The sequence below is a fragment of the Lucilia sericata genome, unplaced genomic scaffold (assembly GCF_015586225.1).
Source record: "Lucilia sericata isolate MDLA Ls3-8-SP2 unplaced genomic scaffold, ASM1558622v1 Contig000060F_arrow, whole genome shotgun sequence".
Classification (NCBI taxonomy): Eukaryota; Metazoa; Arthropoda; class Insecta; order Diptera; family Calliphoridae; genus Lucilia; species Lucilia sericata.
In genome coordinates, this window is record NW_023994095.1 from 825,337 (window position 1) to 850,315 (window position 24,979).

General features: G+C 29.7%; 1 protein-coding gene across 6 annotated transcripts in view; it reads left to right on the forward strand.

Moving 5' to 3' along the window:
• Nucleotides 1-24,979, forward strand: part of LOC119616157 (acetylcholine receptor subunit alpha-like) — a 154,539-nt gene that overhangs the window by 79,059 nt on the left and 50,501 nt on the right. The window contains exon 4 of one of the 6 annotated variants that reach the window (XM_037972424.1): nucleotides 18,894-19,074. The exons of the other annotated variants lie outside the window; for them this stretch is intronic. Coding sequence (XP_037828352.1) covers nucleotides 18,894-19,074 — 181 coding nt within the window. The remainder of the gene's footprint in view (nucleotides 1-18,893; nucleotides 19,075-24,979) is intronic. 6 annotated transcript variants of the gene reach the window in all.

Sequence of the window (24,979 nt, forward strand, 5' to 3'; positions counted from 1 at the left end):
TACGAAAATTACTTGAATGTCCAAAATTTTATCGGGCTTGGTCCATATTTGCCCCTAGTCCCCATATAAAGCCTCTTTCAGAAAATTAGTTTTTCATCCATAAATTGCTTAAATGTATCGGAACAATGAATTATGAAAAATAAATCACATTTAATATTCATAACTGGTGTAGGGTATCATATGGTCGATCACGCCCGACTGTAATCTCTTACTTGTTTTTTGTATGTTTCCTTTATATAAAGTGGATAGCAATAAAAAATAAAGCTTGTTTTTCAAAAAATTTAACAAAAAGTTTAGTTCTCCGAAATCATTAAAATTCAAGTCGCAGGTACCGTTAATATGTGAGAGATATAGAACTGATTGTTTACTGTTCTATTCCACTCTTTATTGTCCATAATTCACATGGAGATTTTCTTTAAATTTTGAAATTTGCTTAACAAAATTGGTAAAAGTTGGAAATTAGTTTTTTGAATGTGCCGTCTGAAGGGTTTCCCATTTATGACTATACCCCAAATACGGTTTACGCTATCTAATGAGAATAAAAACTCATATCTAAGTTAATACGAACACATTTAACGTAATGACATAGTTTACTAGAACATTTTCCAAAATTTGTTAATTTTTTAAAATATTTCTCATTTAAGTGTTTTGATCGGAGGAATTTTTAATAACTTTTACAATTTTTGCCGAGGGTTTTATATCTTATTGGAACGAGAATTGAATGTATATTTCCATTATTTGCTGTTAAAATCCAAAAGGATACATTTACTTCCCCTTCAGTGCCGTGGTGCCACCAGTTAACGTGATCCTATCGCTCTAAATTTTTCCAGAATGCATTTCTATAACTTTAAGTATAAGTCTGGAGGCAGAAACGGCCACTATTCGCAACTTCTGTAAAATTACATAATTTTGGAACTCAAGTATACAGTCAGAAGGACTAAAAGATGAAAATGTGGAAAATTGGTGGGTGATACAACTTTTTAATTTCCTTATTCGGAATCAGCACATCAAATAACACTGGGATTAGTGAAAATTATATAAAAAGTTTTTTCATCGTTGGCATATATTATTAATTGTATTTTTGCAATAATAATACAAAAAATTTCTTATTGAATCTATGAAAATGTTGTTAAAAATTATATGTATATTAAATTTGAAAAAAAAAATACTGATTCTAAAAAACCAAAATTTGTAAAAATAAATTACTTATATACTTACAACCATAGTAGAAAAATTAATGGTATAACCGTTCTCTCTTTTCGTAGCCATATTAAACTTCTGACGTTTAAGCGATTTATTTCTTAATTTAATTTACAGTGTAAATTATAAATTACAATAAACATATGCAACAAATTTTTGCAGTTCTCTAGAGAAATTAAACTTTAAAGTTCTTTAATTATAAAAAGTGCAAAATAGAAGAAAAAATGCCAAAAATGCACTTTTAATACTAAAAATTTCTAGCAAAAGACGAAAAAGTGCTAAAAACATCTAGCACTTTTTTCTAAAAAATAACTGCAGCGGACGAAAAAAAAGTGCTAGAATTGCACTTTTAATGCCGTTATGGCAACACTGATCGCTAACCACAAGACGATATTTTGCTCTTCATACAAAATGTGGTTCCAATTGTAATCAAGCTGTTATGTAAATTCGTCTTGAAAATATTGCTTGCTCATTAACCTTTCTATAGTCGCACCAACAATTTAAACACCTATGTATGTATACCAGTGGTGCTCAAACACATACTACCATAGATTACTATAGTTTTATTTGTGTTGGTAAAGCAGCAGAGAACAGAATTCAATTCAAAATAAAAGTATACTAATAAAATGACTACAAACTATAAAGTATATGCTAACTGTCAAATATTTATTATGGATTTTGACAACCAGCGTATAGCAACGTCTATATATAAAAAACTATCAACTGTTCTCTCATGTTTTCCTACATTAATTCGGCTTTCTCAAAATTTTGTTGTTGTATTTCTGTGTGTATTTTAAAAACGTCGCGCACAGACCTTGCTTTGACAAGTGCTGATCAGCAACTGATTTGAGTTTGTTTTTCAAGTTGAGAGCAAACCAACTGATATTGCTCATTATAAAAAGAAGAAGAATTAAACCTATAGTGTATGTGTATCAACTTAGCGTCAGCAGAATTTTCTTACCCTATCACGCGTGCTATGACACGGCCATATTGAGCTTCTCTGATGTATACAATGTACATACATATCTATAAATACATATTTATCTATAAATATTCGATATAAGTAAGTTTCTCACTGTCAAAAATCTATCTACCGAATTTTATGAGGATCGGTCCATAATTTACCCTATATCCCATATAAGCTTCCCTTCAGAAAATTACTTTAACCTACATACATTACTGCCTTATAATAAGAGTATAGCGATAAGCAAGTTCCTTATGATTTAAAATCTCTACCAAATTTTATGAGGATCAGTCCACAATTGACTCTACTCCCCATATAAGGTCCCCCTTCGAAAATGGCTTTAACGATCACTACTGCCAAGTATAGCGCTGAAATTAGACATTAGACAGTAAGTTTCTTATGAGCACAAATCTGTCTACTAAAATTTATAAGAAACGGTCCATAATTGACCCTAAGTTTCTTACAAGCTAAAATCTCTCTACCAAATTTTATTATTGATCCCGATTTACCGCCCATATATGTTCAAGGTTTAAAAGTTGGACAAAAATATTTTGTTTTTAGGAGTGAATATTTTGTTAATCCGAAAAGAATGTGCCGGAATTTCGGAATTACTTAAATGGATCATGTACTCCAATTATTTTTGTAGGGCCGTGCAACAACATACGCTTTATTTATACACCCCTGCATTACATGTCACTCATCTAAAAACACAATTCATATACGTACATAAATCCATATATAGACTCATATGTACATGTAAATAGTGTTCATCCTACATACATTCATTCATTCATTCATTCATTCATTCATTCATTCATATAATTTATTAACACTAAAGAAAACTATTTAAGGTGGTATTAGACGACATGTATTTTACATATGTACTGTCAAAATTTCCATCTGTAAAAGTTGTACATATCGTCTGATACATATGAAACATTGCATATGTAAAGTACATGTGGAAATACATATGTAATTTTTTCGATTAGAGCATGCTCTATTTTCGTATGACAAACATAAACAAAACAGCTGTTTTGCTTTGAAATAAAATTTTTGAAAAAAATAAATTAAAGAAAATGAATAAAGAAAAAACATTCAAAAGTATTTTTTAATTTTATAATTTTAACATTTTTTACACATTAAAAAGGCAGCTTTGATTACATTTATAGGTTATGTCATACAGAAAAACACAGACAGGTGTGATAGCAAAAATTATGAATCGTATGTATGGATTAAAAAATGACAGATGTAAAATACATGTCGTATAATACCACCTTTAATAGCATTAACTACACAGAAGAAATAGTACATAAATGGAATGAATTCTTTAATAAATAGTATGACTTTTTTACCCAAACCTTTTTCATTCAGAATATTTAAGAGTTTATAAATAGTTGAAATGAAAATTTAAAAAACTTTTCGAAAAATATAAAGGAATATTTAAAAAATATATCTCAAAGGCATCTAAATGTTGTTTAAATAAAATAAATATGAAAAAATTCATACTATTTAATAATGTTGGCCAAGGATAAAAAACTTTTTAAATAATTTTCACTAATCCTAGTATTATTTGGTGTGCTGATTCCGAATATGGAAATAAAAAATACGTATCACCCACCAATTTTCCACATTTTCATCTTTTAGTCCTTCTGACTGTATACTTGAGTCCCAAATATAAAATTCTGTAATTTTTCAGATGTTACGAATAGTGGCTTTCTCTGCCTCTAGACTTAGTATTAAATTATAAAAATGCATTCTGCAAAAATTTCGGTTGATAGTATTTATGATGATACCGCAAAAATTTAAACTAACCCTTAAACGTAAATATATTTTTATTATTATATAAAATGTCCGTAATATATGAACAAAATATTCAATGTCATTTTGCAAGAAAATGGTGCGTTATAGAAAAAACAGATATCAGATTCGGTTTTAAAAAATAAAATAGTCCAATTGGTTTTAAAAGTTTCCACAAACCTTCATTTCTTTGGCCTGCGTAATTATTCTTAAATATTTTTAACTTCAGTCAATGAAAACAGTATTTATGTACGTTAAAACTTTTTCTGTGTACTGTAAACAAAAACACTCATTTAAATGCGCAAGACAAATCTTTCGAGTAGTTTCGATTTCTTATTTATGTATTTTTTTAAGAGAAGTGAATGTTCATTTTTACATATGTATGTATATAAATTTTCATTTAAGATTATCATTTGGTAAAAAATATCTACTTATCATTATAATCATAGAATAAGAACATAATGCATTACAAGATTTTATATTATTATATATGATTTATACTGTTTATTAATATAATTGTACATACATACAAACAAAATTACATATTATTTCTAAACATTTACAGATAATACGAAGAATGTTATATAATAAGAAAATTTACATTAAAACATTTCCCGCGAATAAGTCAAATTAATTAAAAATAAAATGTTATAAAATCCAATACAATTTTATTCTAAGTTATATATAGCAAAAACAAAGAAAAAAACATGACTTAAAGGCATTCTGTAATTATATCATTTTCATAAATAGCACTCATTATGTAAAGAAATTCATTCGTTGCACATCTTCATTATTAATTCCACTATTGTAACTGTTTAAAATTTAATCGGTTCATGTACCATTTATTTGCATTAAAATATGTACATACATACAACAAAACATTACAAATGCATTCAGAACATCTGCATAATAATTACATATGGTCATCAGATTGGACCTTCCCTTAAAAATAGTTTTTTCTTGGATGGGTAAAATATCTACATATATTATCTAGTATACAAAATTGCGATTTATATATTTTTTAACACTTGAGATCTATTTTACATTCTGCATAACATTATCTTTCCTACAATAAGAATGATGTATGTATGTATGTATGTATGTATGTATGTATGTATGTATGTATGTATGTATGTATGTATGTATGTATGTATGTATGTATGTATGTATGTATGTATGTATGTATGTATGTATGTATGTATGTAGGTATGTATGTATGTATGTGTATGTATGTATGTATGTATGTATGTATGTATGTATGTATGTATGTATGTATGTATGTATGTATGTATGTATGTATGTATGTATGTATGTATGTATGTATGTATGTATGTATGTATGTATGTATGTATGTATGTATGTATGTATGTATGTATGTATGTATGTATGTATGTATGTATGTATGTATGTATGTATGTATGTATGTATGTATGTATGTATATGTATGTATGTATGTATGTATGTATGAATGTATGTATGTATGTCAGTAATTAAACTAAAATGAAAATTAACTAATTCAGTAATTGAATTAATTAAATATTTAATAAAATAATACTTATATTCATGAAAGTCATGAAACTTGAAATTCATATGTCTAAAATATTATTGACTATTTAAGAATTATAAGCATTCTTTGCATTATAAATAAAGAAATATCCAAAAATATAAAAATAAAATATAAAAGTAGACTGGAAGAGCTTTTTTAAACAATTAAAAAATTAATGATTCTATTAAAAATTTAATCAAATTTGTATACTTAGGTTTAAAACAATGCGATAATTAGGTCAAATAAAACATTGTTTAAATAAAAACTGGAGAAGAAGAAAAACAAGTTAATTGCAAATAAACTACCAATAATTTGTTCTATGAACCAATGCACAGTGGGGCAGAATGGAAATTTTTTGGAAATAAATCTGGCATTTCCAAACGGCTGATCCGATCGGGATAAAATTTGGCGTGAGCGTAGCCAAGAAGTATTCGAGTTTAAGTTTTGAAGATGAACCCTGCAGATGCCCCAGGGACGGCGCTGTGGCGGCCGTAGGGTACCTACGACATGTAAAATTTTTAAACTCGTGCCATTTTTTGTTTTTCACCCAAATACAAAGATTTTTATATTTTGTGAAAGCGCTCGGCGAGATCTTGAAAAAACATGCTTGGACATACTACTTATCTCTTATAATATCCGAGTTATAGGCATTTAAAAATTTAGTGATACAAAATTTACCATACCTTGGTCCGCCTTTTTTTGAATACCGGGCGTAGTTTTGGACCAAATAGACTCAATTTTTTCTTGTTAGTTAGACAACAAAATTTCCAATAATATACAAAAAATTTACAGATCCAAAAATATACGTTTTTTAATTTATAAATTCAAAAAAATTTAGATTTTTGCCGTTTTTTTTGCAAAAAATGTGTCTTAACTCTTTTATTAATAAAATAAAATTTTCTTTAAGAACATATAACAATTTTATAGTTTTCTAAAAGGTATCTTTACGCAGAACGCTTTGGCGTAAAAAACTTGTCCTATTTTTTGAAAATGTTGCCACTGCGTCCTTCCGAATATGACCTATTTTTTATCAAAACTTCAACTTTGGGCGACATGTTCTAAAATCCCAAAGCTGTGATCAGAAAAATGAAAGCAGTTTTGGAAACCTCAATATGTTTTCTATTTACTCCAAAAGTATTTTCCCAGCCCTGAAAGAAATGTGGACCCTATCGGCAAAAATTTAAAAAATCCCATTTTTGGGATTTTCATTCCTATTTTTGGGAATTGCGGGATGCCCTTTGACCTTTTCATTTTTTTTTTGCATTTTCTTATTTGAAATGACAAATTTAACAAGCGTTGAAAATTTCATTGAGTTTTGTTCATAAATAAAGATTTTGTCATATATTACATATTTGTTTAATTTCTAAAACTATGATTTATATAAAAATTTTAATAGGGTCGCAGATAGCTACAACAATTTAGTCCATAGCCAATATCTCAATTACATTCAAAAATATGTTCATTTAAACCTTTGTCCTTTAATTTCATCTTTTTCATATTCTAGTATTAAGTATGACAGAACATACATTTGGTGTTGAATAAAATATTTGGACAATTTTTAAAAATTATTTAGTTAATTATTTTATTAAAGACTATAAAATTGTATATACAATAAAAAAAATTATAATTTTATTATGAGCCACGCACAACAACACCTAAATCACCCCACACAAACCACCTTTCCCGCCCACCGAAACATAAAACACAATTTAATACAATATCATCAGTTAGTATAATAGCTATTTTTATTTGAACTGTTTATCTTAAACATAATACAATTAATTCTTACAACCTACTTATATAGTTAATTCCTAACACTACTTATTTTCTATAAAATAATCTGTCATATCGGTATACATATCCAGAAGGTAATATAAGTACTTTAAATCTTCCTTGTTTTGAAATGATAGAGTTTCATAACAAATCCATTTTTTTCGCATAATTGAAAGAACAGGATCAAAAGATAGAAGTAAAATATTAAAAATATCTTCATTCTGTGATTGCCTGGAGCATTTTCTTGAACTGAATAGTTGAGCATGCTTAAAATCTCGCTTAAAACCTCGCTTCCTGGGCTTCTTCTGTTAACTCTCCAAGTGGAAGAATATTCGATTCAATTATTATTTGAACATGACACAATACTTTGTGTACTGTTGGTGTTAGTTCCCCCCATGGGTACAGAGATACAAGTAATTTAGAAATTTCAGATATATATTCCCCAAATCGATTTCCATTAATTTTATGTTTACTATTCAGTGCCATTAAAATAGTGTTAACTCTTCGAAGCAACTCCTTGTCGATTCCAGTTATTTTTGAAGTAATTTCAAAATCACGAAAAAACCTTCTCGCCGTATTACCATTTGTACTACCGCAACTTGGAAGTGGTTTGTCGATGTTTAATCCAATCTGAACTTTAAATTCTTCTTGGATTCTGCTTTTTTCCGCAGCTCTCAGTTCTTTCAATTCTTCATTATTTTTTGTTGATTTAGTAAGATTCTCTGGCACACTTCTATATTTGAGGTCGTATGCTATGTGTAAAAAGTAATCCAAAAATCGTATTCTGGCATGAAGTGGTGAAATTCCGAAAGACAGGACTTCTTCATTAATACTTCTACTTTTGTTTATATTTGAGAATTGCGACTTTTTCTCATTACATATTGAAGGAAGAAGTTTCTGTTATGGCATTGCTGACCTTTCCATCAATCATTGTTAAGTTTAGCTGATATGATACGTTAATAGAGAATTCCTTTATTTTTATGCAAATGGGCTCCAGTGCATTTATTTCATCTTTTAAATATTCCACTAAATCTTTTGTTGTTTTCTTTGACTCCTTTATATATTCAAATCCAATGGGTCTACAAAAATTTTTTGAACCCGGAGTTGTATTGATCCATATATCTTCAAATGAATTTCCGATGCTTGACGATGATGGATTAAGGGAATATGAACGAATTCGTAATGGCACTAATGATGACATAAATACACTTTTGTAGTCTGCTAATGTCCGACTTCCACAAGCTTGTTTGTATTCTGGAAGTGCTGATAAACCGTCACATCCCCACTTACATATTAAGACAACATCACAGTTATGAATTTTCCTTAGTTGGTCTTCTGAAAAGTCTGACACAATTCTTGATGCTGTGTTTTCGAGCAAAGATGATATATCAATACAATCTTCCACATCATTAACTTTAATGTAATCTTCATTTTAGATTTATTAAATATGGTACTTAAAATAGTCTTTAATAAAATAATTAACTAAATAATTTTTAAAAATTTTCCAAATATTTTATTCAAATCAAATGTATGTTCTGTCATACTTAATACTAGAATATGAAAAAGATGAAATTAAAGGACACAGGTTTAAATGAACATATTTTTGAATGTAATTGAGATATTGGCTTGAAATTTTGTAAAGGGTCGAGAATTTCCATATCTAACTAAAAAATGATATTAAGGGATAAATATGGACTAAATTGTTGTAGCTATCTGCGACCCTATTAAAATTTTTATATAAATCATAGTTTTAGAAATTAAACAAATATGTAATATATGACAAAATCTTTATTTATGAACAAAACTCAATGAAATTTTCAACGCTTGTTAAATTTGTCATTTCAAATAAGAAAATGCAAAAAAAATGAAAAGGTCAAAGGGCATCCCGCAATTCCCAAAAATAGGAATGAAAATCCCAAAAATGGGATTTTTTAAATTTTTGCCGATAGGGTCCACATTTCTTTCAGGGCTGGGAAAATACTTTTGGAGTAAATAGAAAACATATTGAGGTTTCCAAAACTGCTTTCATTTTTCTGATCCCAGCTTTGGGATTTTAGAACATGTCGCCCAAAGTTGAAGTTTTGATAAAAAATAGGTCATATTCGGAAGGACGCAGTGGCAACATTTTCAAAAAATAGGACAAGTTTTTTACGCCAAAGCGTTCTGCGTAAAGATACCTTTTAGAAAACTATAAAATTGTTATATGTTGTTAAAGAAAATTTTATTTTTAAGACACATTTTTTGCAAAAAAAAACGGCAAAAATCTAAATTTTTTTGAATTTTTAAATTAAAAAACGTATATTTTTGGATCTGTAAATAATATTGATCTGAAAATTTGTTGTCTAACTAACAAGAAAAAATTGAGTGCATTTGGTCCAAAATTACGCCCGGTATTCAAAAAAAGGCGGACCAAGGTATGGTAAATTTTGTATCACTAAATTTTTAAATGCCTATAACTCGGATATTATAAGAGATAAGTAGTATGTCCAAGCATGTTTTTTCAAGATCTCGTCGAGCGCTTTCACAATACAATATATAAAAAATGGCACGAGTTTAAAAATTTTACATGTCGTAGGTACCCTACGGCCGCCACAGCGCCGTCCCTGGGGCATCTGCAGGGTTCATCTTCAAAACTTAAACTCGAATACTCCTTGGCTACGCTCACTCCTTGGCTACGCTCACGATCGGATCAGCCGTTTAGAAATGCCAGATTTATTTCCAAAAAATTTCCATTCTGCCCCACTGTGCAATGCTATTTCCCAGCAAAAAAAGACGCGCAAAAAAGTAGTAAATGCATGGGTTGAACTGATAATGAACTGGTTCATATTTAGGAGAAACATGCATGATTTTAACATTAGCGTGTCATTGGCATGCATGTGTTCGTATTTGGAAAAATAGTTCGTCATTTAAATGAGTTCTTATAACCAATGAATATTCAATGATTCTCAAGCGAATTTTCATTGGTGCACTATATTTATTTAAAAATGCATTAATAATGGTATTTCGATTTAATTATCAATATTTAAATATTTTTTTGCGTGATATTGATAAAAATAAAATAAGATAAAACATAACTAACTGATTTTTATTGTATTTAAATTCATGCAGAGGAAAAATACCCATTGTGTTTTAAAATCCGTTAAGCAGTCTTGTTTTTTCCTTCTCTTAATAATGTTAAAATGGACTTAATATTACTAGGTAGGTAGGTACCTACAAAAACAAAAATCTAATAAAAAAATTAATGTCATTTTTATACCCACCATCAAAAAAGATGGGGGGTATATTGATTTTGTCATTCCGTGTGTAACACATCGAAATATTGTTCACAGACCCCATAAAGTATATATATTCTGGGACCTCGTAAGATTCTATGACGATCTAGCTATGTCCGTCTGTCCGTCTGTCTGTTGTTGGCACGATAGCGTCCACAAAAAAAAGAGAGATGAAATTTTCCCAAAATATTTTTTATTGATCAGAAATGTTTGGTATTGAAAATGGGCAAAATCGGTCAACGATTTCACATAGCCCCCATACAAATGTACCCCCGGAATATTGTGTAAAAAGCTTCAAACATTCACAAATTCGTTGTTTATGAAGCAAATGGCACAAAATTTAGCATAAGTCAGTTTTTTGACCTCCGAAATAAAATTCTGAATTATGTCGGACGTAGAACCACAATTGGCCCTACCCCCCATATAAGGTCCCCTTTTGAAAATTACTATAATTCTGATTACTGGCTTAAACATACGAATATAGCGTCGAAATTTGCTAAACATGGGTTTCTTGCAAGCCAATATCTCTCCACCAAACTATATGTGGATCGGTCCATAATTGACCCTACCCCCCATATAAGGTCCCCTTCAGAAAATGACATTAACGGTCATTATTGGCGTAAAAATACGAGTATAGCGATGAAATTTGACACAAGTAAGTTTTATATGAGCCAAAATCTCTCTACCAAATTTTATGTGGATCGGTTCATAATTGGCCCTACCCCCCATATAAGGTTCCCTTCAGAAAATTACTTTAACGCTCATTATTGGCGTAAAAATACGAGTATAGCGATGAAATTTGACATAAGTAAGTTTCATACGAGTAAAAATCTCTCCACTAAATTTCATGTGGATCGGTCCATAATTGCCCCTACCCCCCATATAATGTCCCCTCCATAAAATTACTTTAACGCTCATTACTGGCTTAAAAATACGAATATAGCGATGAAATTTCACAGAAGTAAGTTTTATATGAGCCAAAATCTCTCTACCAAATATTATGTGGATCGGTCCATAATTGGCCCTACCCCCCATATAAGATCCCCTTCAGAAAATGACTTTAACGCTCATTATTGGCGTAAAAAGACGAGTATAGCGATGAAATTTGACATGAGTAAGTTTCATACGAGTAAAAATCTCTCCACAAAATTTCATGTGGAACGGTCCATAATTGCCCCTACTCCCCATATAAGGTCCCATCCATAAAATTACTTTAACGCTCATTACTGGTTTAAAAATACGAATATAGCGATGAAATTTTACAGAAGTATGTTGTATATGAGCCAAAATCTCTTTACCAAATTTTATGTGGATCGGTCCATAATTGGCCCTACCCCCCATATAAGGTCCTCTTTGGAAAATGACTATAATGCTGATTACTGGCTTAAACATACGAATATAGCGATGAAATTTGACACACGTAAGTTTCATGCAAGCCAATATCTCTCCACCAAACTATATGTGTATCGGTCCGTAATTGATCCTACCCCCCATATAAGGTCCCCTCCATAAAATTACTTTAACGCTCATTACTGGCATAAAAATACGAGTATAGCGATGAAATTTCACAGAAGTAAGTTTTATATGACTTCTCTCCACCAAATTTTATGTGGATCGGTCCATAATTGCCCCTATCCGCCCATATAAGGTCCCCTTCTGAAAATGTCTTTAACGCTTATTATTGGCGTAAAAATACGAGTATAGCGAAGAAATTTGACAGAAATAAGTATCTTAGGAGCCAAAACCTTTATGTGGATCGGGCCTTAAATAACCCTATCCCGCATATAAGGTCCCTAACAGAAAATTACTTTAATGCTCATTACTGGCCTAAAAAAGCGAATAAGGCGATGAAATTCGATATAGTTTTGTATGAGCTAACATCTCTCTACAAAATTTTGTGGGGATCGGTCCATAATTGACTCTACCTTTCATTTAAGGTCCCCATCAGAAAATAACTTAAACGCTCATTACTGGCGTAAATGAAATTCGATGCAATTCGACATAAACTAATTTTTAGCTAAAATCTCTCTACCATATTTTATGAGGATCGGTCCATAATTAACCTTAAACCCGTATAATGTCCCGTATAATGACTTTAATGCTCACTACTGGCTAAAAAATACAAGTAGATCTATGAAATTTGAAATAAATAAACTGAAATCTTCCTACCGACTTTTTTGAGAATTGGTCCATATGTGTATATATAACCCTACTCCCTATATAAATTAACATATTTAATTCGAAAGAGCACTGTCAATAGTTAAACCCCCATTAATGGACCTCTTTCAAATATTACAATGATGTTCTCATTAATATCGATACATAATAATAAAATATTCAAAATATCAAAGTTTATTTATATGACAGTGATTTGATGGTGGGTATATAAGATTCGGCATAGCCGAATATAACACTCTTACTTGTTAATATTTATTGTATGAAATGCACGTTTTCGTTAAATCTCCTAAGAGAATACCAAATTATAGTAAAATATTACAATTCCTATAGTGGAGTTACATGAGTGAATTTGGGTGCATTTTTCATGCCTTCACTGATGACAAACTTATTAGAATTTAGGCATGTATTTAAAACGCATTAAATAGAATACGTACAAAAGAAATCATGAAAATATCCCTTCTTCTTTAACAACTTCAATTTTTTTTGCTGGGTTATAACAATAGTTATAGTTATAAAACTGACGTTTTGAGTAATCGGTTTTCGTATATATCTGATTAGGATAAGTCAGTTTACCGAAATGTATGGAAATATATATACTACAATACAATACTACATACATATTTTGTTAAAAAAGGACAGACATTTTTCTACAGATTCTGAACAATTAGAATATTTGCATGAATCAATTAATATACATATTTATTATAAAAAAATGTATATTAGATAAATCCTCCTTTCATTCTAGTTAGCTAGTATGAATGGAGGATGTATCTTACATCAAACCCGAAGCAATACACATATGTCTCTATCGGGCCTGTGGAGCGCTCCTTTATCAGTGTTTTTGGTTTCTAGAACATTTATTACTTACTAACTTACCGGAGGCACAAAAAATATTTAAATTGCTAATTTTTGTTTAAACAAAACGAATAATAAACATCAATTGCCCATCCAAAATATATTCTTTTTAACGGACAGGTCACACATTAATTCGCACACAGATCATTCATTCAAACAGTTTTCAGAATAAGTATTCCAAATATAAAAACGGATTAAAAAAAACATCAGTAAAATATAATATTTTTTATAATTTTCTTTATTGGGAAAATATGAGCAACACATATGTACGTACATACATACATGCATATATTAACACTGTGTTATTTATACTAGTGTCATTACCCCATGTCTATATTAGACAAATATTTATTATGCTAAACGTCAAATTGTTATGGCGATAAAAAAATTAGCAGGTATAGATAGCATTTATTGGCGTTATAGCGCCGTTATGTCTTGATAACAAACGTCATTGTATTGCAAAATTTGTAGAGAATTTTGTTTTTGTGCAATTAAAATTGATTTTTAACATAAGTTTTAGTGAAATTAGTGTTTATTTACAAAATTTGAATTTAATTTCAATTGTTTCTGTAAAATATAGCACTATTTCAGTAAAATTATCTGTGAGTTGTTGTCATAAAATCAGCATTTTGTTGCTCCTATGCATTAACATAAACAAAAAACTGACAATTTTTCTGCCGACGTTTTGTCAAGTGCTGTGATAAATATTTGTGTAATATAGACACGGGGTTATATCAATTCGCCTTAATGAGTATAAATCTTAATCTGGTATACATACATACATTGTGAATATTAACTACATAGAATTTAAAAAAATATATTTTTAATATTAAAATTCTACAACGAAATATCAGTCAAAGACCCATAAAAGTATAGATGTAAATTCTGTATCCTTATTAAATTCTAAAACGATCTTGCCATTTCCGTCTGTCTGTTGTACACACGATTGGGTCTAAACTATAGAAGCTAGAGAGCTGAAATTTTGCTCAAATATACATTATTGATAAGCACTGTTTGGTATTGCAAATAGGCAATAATGGTAAACATGTTCACATAGCCCCCGTACAAGTGGCCACCGGCTTACAGCTTATACACATAGGATTTTGCAAAAATTCGTTTTATGTACCCAGAAATCATTTTGCCAAGCATGGCGGACATGGATGAATAGCGTGAGTAATAGGTTCACACCCATTTTGACATATTTATGAACTCTAGAAGACGTTCTAATTGAGTATTTGACAATTCGGATATATCACCAAAATAGGCCGATCCAAGCGTCCGAAATCGGGTCTCCGCCAAAGCAGGACATTCGCAGAGAAGATGAGTAATAGTCTCTTCTTCATCCTCGTTTTGACAACTCCTACAGTAATCGTTGAACGGGAGACCAATGCGTCTAGCATGGTTACCAAATTTACAGTGGCCAGTGATAACCGATATCAGCCTACTTAGCTGCTGTCTTTGGAGATAAAGAAGATATTTAGACCTGTGTGGATCCATTTGTGGCCACAGCGCTCTACATATTGAGCACGTGTGTTCACGCGACCATTTGTCGCGAGCAATAAAGAGGCAGTTTTCAGTGATCTGTCTCTTTATTGCAAGTAGTGGAATACCGCAAAACTGTGTTATGTGTTATGATATCAAAAAATGTTTTAGAAAATTTTATTCTAATTTGGGCACCGTAACATTACATTTGGTTCATCCCACAGGTGATGTTCTTACCCATTTACAGTTTGAGTCTCCTTGAGAAAATTACTTGAATACTCATTACTGGCTTAAAAATACGGCAATGAAATTTATCATAATAAAGATTTATAAGAACAGAAATCTTCTTAACAAATTACATGATGATCGGTCCATAATTGTACCTACCACCCATATAAAGTCCCTTTCAGAAAGTTACTAACAACGAAGAGATTACCACTAACTCGCTAGAAAAAAGTGCAGCTCAGTTTCCAAGGTTAAGAAGGCGCCAATTGAAAGGGCTGCCACAACAGGCCCCGACAAGGACACTAAAATACCTAAGACGGACCCAAAGCATCATTAGCCAGTACTGGTAACGTTCTTCCAAAATCTGAAAGGTGCTAATCAAAAAGACTGCTATTCCAAGACTTGATAAGGACACCGCCATGAAATCAATAGCTACTTCAGGCTACCGGAGGAGTCGAATTCAAAGAGCGAGCAGGTGATCGCCAACCCGCGGAAGGACAGTTTAATAGATGACCATGATTGACGTTATCCAAATAAACCTCCATCAGAGCGCTCCATCAACGCTCTGATGACTATAATAAGCATACATACAACACCGAGAACATGTCGCGAAACTGGAAACTTTTCTGTGAACAGGTAGATATCGTAAATGACGTATCGAAGATAAAAAATGTCTATCCAAAAATCGTGTCCAGGAATCTATGATCAATGTCACGCGCAGGTGTATATGGAGGAAACAATAAATAATCGACTCTCTTTCCTACATAGTATATAGTGTACCATAGATGAACCGATCTAGAGGAACGGGATGCTAACACGGAAATAGTTATTACTTAGTTAGGCATGGTTAAGGAGACAATCAAGAACTTTGCACCCTATAAAGCTGCAGGGACGGATGGCATTTCCAGGAACTTTTGTAGATGTATGCGGGACTGTTTTCCGTACATCTGTCACAGATTTTTACTGCATGCTTGAAATTGACATATACCCCAATTAAATGGCAGGATGCAAACTAGGAAAACGTCCTATCGACCGATAAGCCTGATAAGCCTTACGTCCTTCCTACTTAAAACATTGGAACGAATGGACCTCAAGTAAAAGCAGCATTTTAATATTTCGGTGGAAACCGCTTTAAACGAAGTTGTCCATTACATAGCTGAATCCTTCGATAGCAAACTGAATACACTGTGGAGTATGCATTGAAATCGAAGGAGCCTTCAATAACACTGATACCCTTATTAATTTCTTAGACCAGTTTTATGTTGATCGGGTGCTCCGTAGCTGGATCAACTGCAAATACCTGTAGTAATCGGTAGCTACACGGGTGGCTCTAAATTGGGGGACAAAGTGGGCCTGGGTTCTATTTTCACAACACAAGCTTCCAGGCAGAAGTCCGAGCAATGACTGAATTCGTAAATTGGATTAGAATAAAAAAGTGCCAACAGGGCTTAACATATTTACCGACAGTCAGAAGGTAATTAGAGCGATATCAGGTGATAAAGTTAAATCTAAGTCCGTATTGGATTGTAAGAAAGCTTTAACTGAATACTCTCCCGGTAAAATTGACATCATATTGCTAACAGGCCACTCGGGAGTAGTTGGCAACGAAAGGCGAATGTATTAGCTTTAAAGGGAAGGGCGCTCGAGGTAGTTAACATAACTTACGCAAAACCATTCGACGCAACGAAGACAAATAAAAATATAGGTGTTGGAAAGGCCTCTTAGAATAATGAAACGGTGGGTAGAACCAGAGAGCAAAACGAGAAATCTCCTCAAAATGAGCAAGTCTGAGGTTAGTATGATGCTACGTATTTTGAGTGGACACAGCTATACAAAATTTGACGTGCGGATCCAGGATAATACAGAGCATGTGGAGGGGACAGTGAAACTCTGAAGCACTTTCTTTGCCATTGACAGGCATTCGTCGAAGTTATATCTAAATATCCGAATATAACATTCCTCACGAACACTGATCGGATAATTCTTAGGAATTACGTACAGGAAAGTGAGTTCCTGAACATTGAAAGATAATACATTCAGTTAAACAAAATATTATTTTTTTTTAAATTTAAAAAAATATAAACAATCTTTTTTTGAAAAATTTAAGAAAGAGCTATACAAAGTTCTCTAAACAATTTTTGCTAGGACCAATAGATGAAAAGTTGCACTCATTTTAAAAACCATGTACTACCAAAATGTCCAACTTTGACCCTCTCTAAAATTGTGCCATTTGATTTGACTAAATATTAAGAAAATGTTAAAAAATTAGAAGTTCTTTATAGATTAGTAAAACATAATCATGTGCTAAAGTTAAGTTAGAATACAGTATTAAAAACTAGATTTTAGTCGGAAATTGCAAAAGGTCTAAGAAAGTATTAAAGGCCCAACTATAATGTGCATAAGCTTGCTTAAGGTAATGTCAAAATCGAACGAAAAGTCTCTCAAATGCTTAAGAAAATCCGAGGAAACTTTTATGTGGCTATAATGTACTTACGTGCATTCAAAACAATTTAGCTCTATTTGCTCTTTATTTTACGTTGGTATGAAGGACAAAGATATGATGTAAAAGATAAACATATTAAGTGAAAGTGAATTGCAGCAATGTAACAATGTATCTGTATGTACAAACGGGAACAATGTAAATTAATTACATAATTAACATTGACTATGTCAAAACATAAATATGTATGTATGTATGTATATTAAGTTATTTTTCTTAATTGGAAATAGTAAAGGGCGTATTAATATGATGCTAGATATATATAATATTTTACTGCTTAATATTTTAAACAAATCATCTTATGTTACCAAAACGCTCATTAAGTTAATTACTGTCATAATACAAAAATGTTTTATGTCATTTCACTATTTATTTCTTAAATGCATTTTTAACAAATTATGTATAAGATTAGTAGGAGAAAACTTATTATTGCAAAATAATTTTTTTTTATTTTGATATACAATTGTAAAATTATCAATATATAAATTTACAAAAAGTCAACATTGATCGGATAATATTTGAGTTATCAGAAAAACTGTAAAAAAGACATTACTTATTTACTTATTCTTTATTATCATTTACTTATGTTTTAGGAGTCATTTTGGATTGTGATTATACTTATGGGAGCGACCTTTATATATTTTTGCATAACATTTTTCAGTTGGCCTATAACACATCGGAGAAATTTTTAACAACACTTATATTTTCCAACGAAGTGTTGTTATAACATACATACATATGTATGTACTTATGTATGAGAAAAAATCAAAAACATTATTGCAAAAACCCAAACTTGTCAACGTATTTTCAAACGTCAGATGCGATGTAGCAACGTGTTTGATTTAAATCAAATTATTTGCATTAATATTTTATATGTGTAGTGACACACATTTATCTAACCCACTATCTTTTAATTTTAAAATTAAGGAAAAAAACGCAATAAATTGCATATTTAATAAATTGTGATTTTATTTTAATTGCTAATTTAGTTAAGTTTTTGTTTTCTCTTTTGTTTTGGATATTTTACAGAGAAAAAACTTTATCAAATTGAATGTATCAAAGAAATATTTTTTAATTGAGGCGGTTTTGTCATATTTACAGTGCTGACGGGCATTATGAAGTCACTCTAATGACTAAAGCAACAGTCCATAGTAATGGATTGGTTATATGGCAACCACCTGCCGTTTATAAATCATCATGTTCAATTGATGTTGAATATTTTCCCTATGACGTACAAACGTGTATCTTAAAATTAGGCAGTTGGACATATGATGGTTTTAAGGTGCTCATATTTCTATATCTATTCTTATATTACTTACTTGCATATACCACTTACTACCACTTCTACTACTACTACTACAACAACTATCAACATACATACATAATAATTTAAATTCAACTCAATTAAAATAAATTCAACTTATTAAAAAAAACTACCTAATACTTAATTTTAATTCAATTAAATATTAAAATTTTAAAAATTACATATCCATTTATATATATTTTAATATGTATGTATATACGTACATAAATTAAAAAAACATTAACAAAAAAATATTAATAAACTAAATGAAATAATAACAATTAAAAAATATATATACTTACTACATATACAAGACAATTAAGCAGACAAGAGATAAATAAATTTTTATAAAATATTTTTTATACAACTATTTGCCACAAATAACTTATGTATGTTATATGTATGTATGTGCTAGTAGCTTATGTATTTTGACTACAAACTACTTGCCTTATGCTATGTCCTGATGACACAATTATTCGTGATTCACGCTCTTGTTCGCAATTTAACCGCCAATTACAAAACGAATTACTTAATTCGCCATACAAAATCTCAAGTGCGAATTACCTCATTTGTACATGAATCAATTTGAATTGCATTACGAATTACGAACTATTGAAGCAAATAAAATACAATAAGAAACATATATTTCATATGTTAATGAAGTTTTGAAAGACTTGATTAAAAACCAACACATGTATTCCAACAAATAACAGAACAATCATTGAAAGAACAACATTGCTGTGAATTGTAACATCGAATTACGAATGTTTCGTAAACGCAGAATAAATTGCAATAATAATTAAGAGCGGGAATTTAGTAATTCATCTTGGCGTCGGAGCATAGCATTAGATATTTCCCAATATTATTTTGATTTCATAGTAACACTGTACTTTACTACAATTACTAGATAAGATGCCAAGTGCAGGTAGTAGGGTACAAGATGGGTACTTCATAACACTGTTTTCTAAATTTATAAATATTTGTGTAGTAAATCTGTTATAAACGACTTACATTTTCGATTTAACCTAGGATCAGCGTTGTCACTTTGGTATAAAACTGGTAGTCTCATTAGTATTTGTTTGTTCCGTTTTTGGCAGTAATACGAATTTTTGTAAATATGTGCCTATTTCAATATTTAGTTTAGTTAAGGTAATTTATGGTTCTAAGTTTAAAATCCATAAAAGAGCAAAGAAAACACAGCCTTATATGTTATGGAGACAGATACTATAAACTTTAATCTGGATGCCCGTCGACATCCTGGCTGCACTCAGGGAAAGAGACAAAATTAAGTAGTCAATAACTTCAGTTATAGTTAAAATCAAAACATTCAAAATATTTGCTATATGCCGATGCTTTGAAAATTTTCTGAAATTGTAAACTTTAAATTGATAAATATACTTTAAATGATAAATATACATTCTGATTTTGATCGATTGGCTTCATGGTGCAAAGATAGTGATTTAAAATTTAATGGAAATCTACGTCATCATCATGTACTCAAAATAGTCCGTTTATTCGACCATGAATACTTTTTTAAAATCTTCCTTCGGATTTATTAGTGGAATTTAATACTTCAAATTTTTTATAAAAAAGCTTGTAAAGTCTAGTAAGTATTTCAAGAGAGAATAATTTTTTACTACTTTGGGTTCTTCTCACAAAAGATTATAAATAAATATTATATTTTTTTAATAAAGTTGTATCCCTGTAGGATTTTGTGAGTTAACTAAAAATCAAGTTAACTTTTTGATAACTTCTTATGACTAGCTTCAAAGTAACTCAAAAATGATCGAGGAAATGAACAAACATTTCAATAAAATTTTAAATAAAAAATAAAATAGAAACTCGTATCAAATTTGTCAAAGAATTTGTATTGAAAAAAATGAAATTATGAAAATGAAAATTTGTTTCAGCAATGAAAAATGAATTTATTATTATTAAATTAACATTTTCAGGAATATAAGACATAGATAATGGTGTACATAGGAAGGAAATGTTGCTGCATATTGAACGCATTTATAATCACTAACAATTTGTTAAAAATAGTATAAAAATATAAGAAAATTGCACAGGTAACTCACAGCTGATCTTTTATTTATGCACTAGAAGCTAACTCATCTTGAGGTAACTTCTGGTTAACTGAAACTGATGTATAGTGAGTGAGTACTGACTCGTTCCTATGTCATCACATTGAAAAACTGAATAGTATTTTATAAGCAAAATGGTTAGCTTTTGAGTCACCTCTGACTCATTTGAGGTTAACCATAAGTTAGTTTTAAGTTAACTCAAAATCCTACTGGGATTGTATATTGTTTTACTAATAAAATTATATAAAAAAGGTGTGATAAAGTATTCGAAAAGACCTACGACCTGCATTAATTCTCTTGGCGAGTAAGATTTTTTTGAACAGTGTAATATAAAATGGGAATATAACATTACTAAGTAATTTGATGGCAAATATTCGACTGAATGTTCTTTTAGATTGTTTTTTAGAATTGTTGTTTTTTAAAAAAGTTTATACTAGATGCCAAATAAAAATTTTGTGGATATTTTACAAATGGACTCAACTAAAAATCTTAAGAGACCTATTTATGCCGGTAATTTTTATATATTTATAGCAGTAAAATGGGTATTACTTTAAACGCATACATATAATTTAAATTAATTAATTAATGAATAAATATGTTTAACACACCTTAAGGTGTGTTTTTCACGGTATATAATGTGAAAAGTAGTAATGAAACTTTGAAATAAAGAAAAATAAAAAAAATGATTTGTGAAATTCATTGTAAATATCTGCAAAGTTTATATGTAGTAATTGCAACGTATGTATGTCTATAAAAAAACATTAGTTAAGATATTTTGAATATTCAATGATGTTTGTTGCATATTGCATGTATTTTTAATTACTTATTTTATTTCATATACAGATTATTAGCTTTTTTCCCTTATACATTTTTAAGAGTGATATCTGAATTGATTTTAATGTCATTCTTTTTAATTTTATGGTGTGAACATATAGTTTTTATTTGAATGCTTACGAATTGTTGCATGTTCTTATAATGTTACACCGAATGTGGAATGATTTGATATAAAAAGAAAATTTTTACACAAAATATATTTATTTGAATTTTAAAGTATGTAAATAAAATATATTATTTTTCAAATTATAAAAATGCCTCCAGTAAAAACTTTTTAAATTTTGGTAACATCAGCCACTTATTTTCAGTATTACATTTACCGCAATAAGTTCTTACTGGGGGTTAACTGTTTTTTGTTGTTGGTTTTGTTCAAACAATAAAAAATTACTATCAAGTTTAGTAATAAACGGGGCTATCAAAAATATGCTCTAAAATTAACATTTTTCATTTAAATTTGAAATTTTTATTAAGAGTAAATAAAATATGTACTTAATTTGTAACCATATTCCCTTCACCTTATACTGGGTTATGGAAGATTGAATTCTATTTACAATAATTTCAGTAATTTTTTTTCAGTTTAACATTAAGGGTTTTCATGTAAACGTTCAAAAGCCTCGCAAACTGTTCAATTTTCGATTTTACATTGAATTTGTCAGAAATTGAATGGTATTTTACTTCCACAACACTCATACATTTGATCGCCCATTTGAACTGATCATTTTAAACTAAATTTTCTCTTCTAAATATTACAGACAGCCATTTGTGCAAGTTCGCACACGTGTTTCATGAATCCCCTTATTTATTGTATGTATTATTCTTTATTTTCTATTTTTTTTTTTATTTAAATAAAAAAATAGAAAATACATATCGTTAGATTGCCTAAAACAGGCAGATAACTCAGGTGTCCATACGCTCATCCACAAAAACAGATATTGCATATTTTTGATTGCCTTGGTAATAAAACATTTTGTTGGGCTAGATACGCACTTTATTTACTATGTGTTGAGTGTCATGTTTATATTAAAAAAAAACTTAATACTAAAATTCTCATTTATATTTTAATTACAATTACACCGTGATACACCAATTTATGCAGGGGTTTTCATATATCAAATATATTTTGTTATAGTCCATAGAGATTTAAATTTAAAAAATCATACGTTTGGTAGTTTTTAACTGATTTTCAAATTTGATGTATTGTTTTAAAGATATAACCATTACCTTTTAATTCGAAAAAATAAATCAAAAATATATGGTCAAATGTCTAAGTAACGGTAGTTTAAGACAGCTAGTTTATCTTTTATTATCTTCTTTAAAAAAGTTACATTTTTTTCAAAACATGTCGTTTCATAAACATCTATGAAAATAGAATGAGTTATGATAAGTTAGTTTTGTAAAAATATTGCATATTTATTACATACAAATACTTGCAAGTTTCTGTTTTCTTACGTAAACAATTTTGAAAAATGTTTTTTTTTTAATAATTTTTTTTTTAATAAATTTGCATGGAAAAACATTAAATTCGGGTAACATGCATTCAGAAAACTTGTCATAAGTTATTTGTCCAATTCACAACGCTCTTTTATCTACATATCGTGTGTATTTTGTATTAGTTTACACTTGTGTAAAATATTGTTGGTAATTTCCATTCAATATTAAACTATCATTGTCATGTGAATGCCCAATTTTTAAGAAGTTAAAACAGATGAAGAATAATTTTATAAAGTAAACAAAAAGGACTTTGATGTGAAATAAAATTATCATATTAGTGCTATAATAAATTTAGTTTTTTAATTAAATTGTATTTTTATAAATATTGAAGATGTTTTCTCCTTCTTTTTTACAACACGGCTTTTTACAATATTAAAGTACAATAAGCACATATCGATAATAAAAGATAAACTTATTTTGTCATGGCCAATGCATTTTTTTGTATAAGTTTTTTACTTTAACCACCGTTACTCAGACTTTTGACCATAAATTTTCGATTTCTTTTTTGGATCACAATGCAACACTTGCATCTTTAAAACAAAAACTTAAGTTAACGAAGATTTCTAGGTAAACTAAAAGTATATTTGTACTTTATGGACTATAATAAATGAAATTGGTATATGAGAATCCCTGCATCTTTTTTTCTTAATTTTGTATCACAGTGTTATAACTCTGCAAAATTTGAGACTACTCCGCACATGCGTGTAAAGAATACTCCTCAAAGGACTACAAGTCGTAGTCCACGACTGGTACGAAACTAATCAAAATGAATGGAAAAAACATACTACCTTCAATATTGAAATGTCCTAGATCAGGACCATGTAATCCCAAAACAACTCACTTGCTAAAATTATGGGATCCGCAAAATGGTCCATGTTGTTTTCAAAAAATTAACATGATCCATGCTGCATTACACATTATAAACAGATCATTTACTCCAATAATGTTTACAGGCGAGTAGGTTTTGGATTACCTAAATGGATTATGTACTCCCATAATTTTTGCAGGGTATCAAAAATATTAAATTTTAAGAAAATCGTATTTAAATTAAAATACAATATTTATTGAAATTGCACAGAGAAAATCTGACTTCTCTATAATGTTGACATTGCAACACTTATAAACATTGATTTAAATGGCTTGTTGCAGTAACATCATAAACGAAATTTATTTTGAATTTTTTTTTCATGTGCCAAGTACTATCATCACCAAAATTATTTTAAGTCGAAGAATAGACAAAATGTTTCTCAATATTTCCATTTTGTGGTTTATCGAGTTACAACAACAAGTCATATATAATATTAAATCATTTCATAGTGGATGGAATGCATGCATGCCACAAGGAATGATTTTATTTACGTATTTATATAATGTTTTATTTTAATGGATATATTGATGCATGAAATTGGGTGATGATTTACAAATTTAAGATTGTGTGACTGTCTGAATGTAACGCATGTAATTATCCTTGAAAC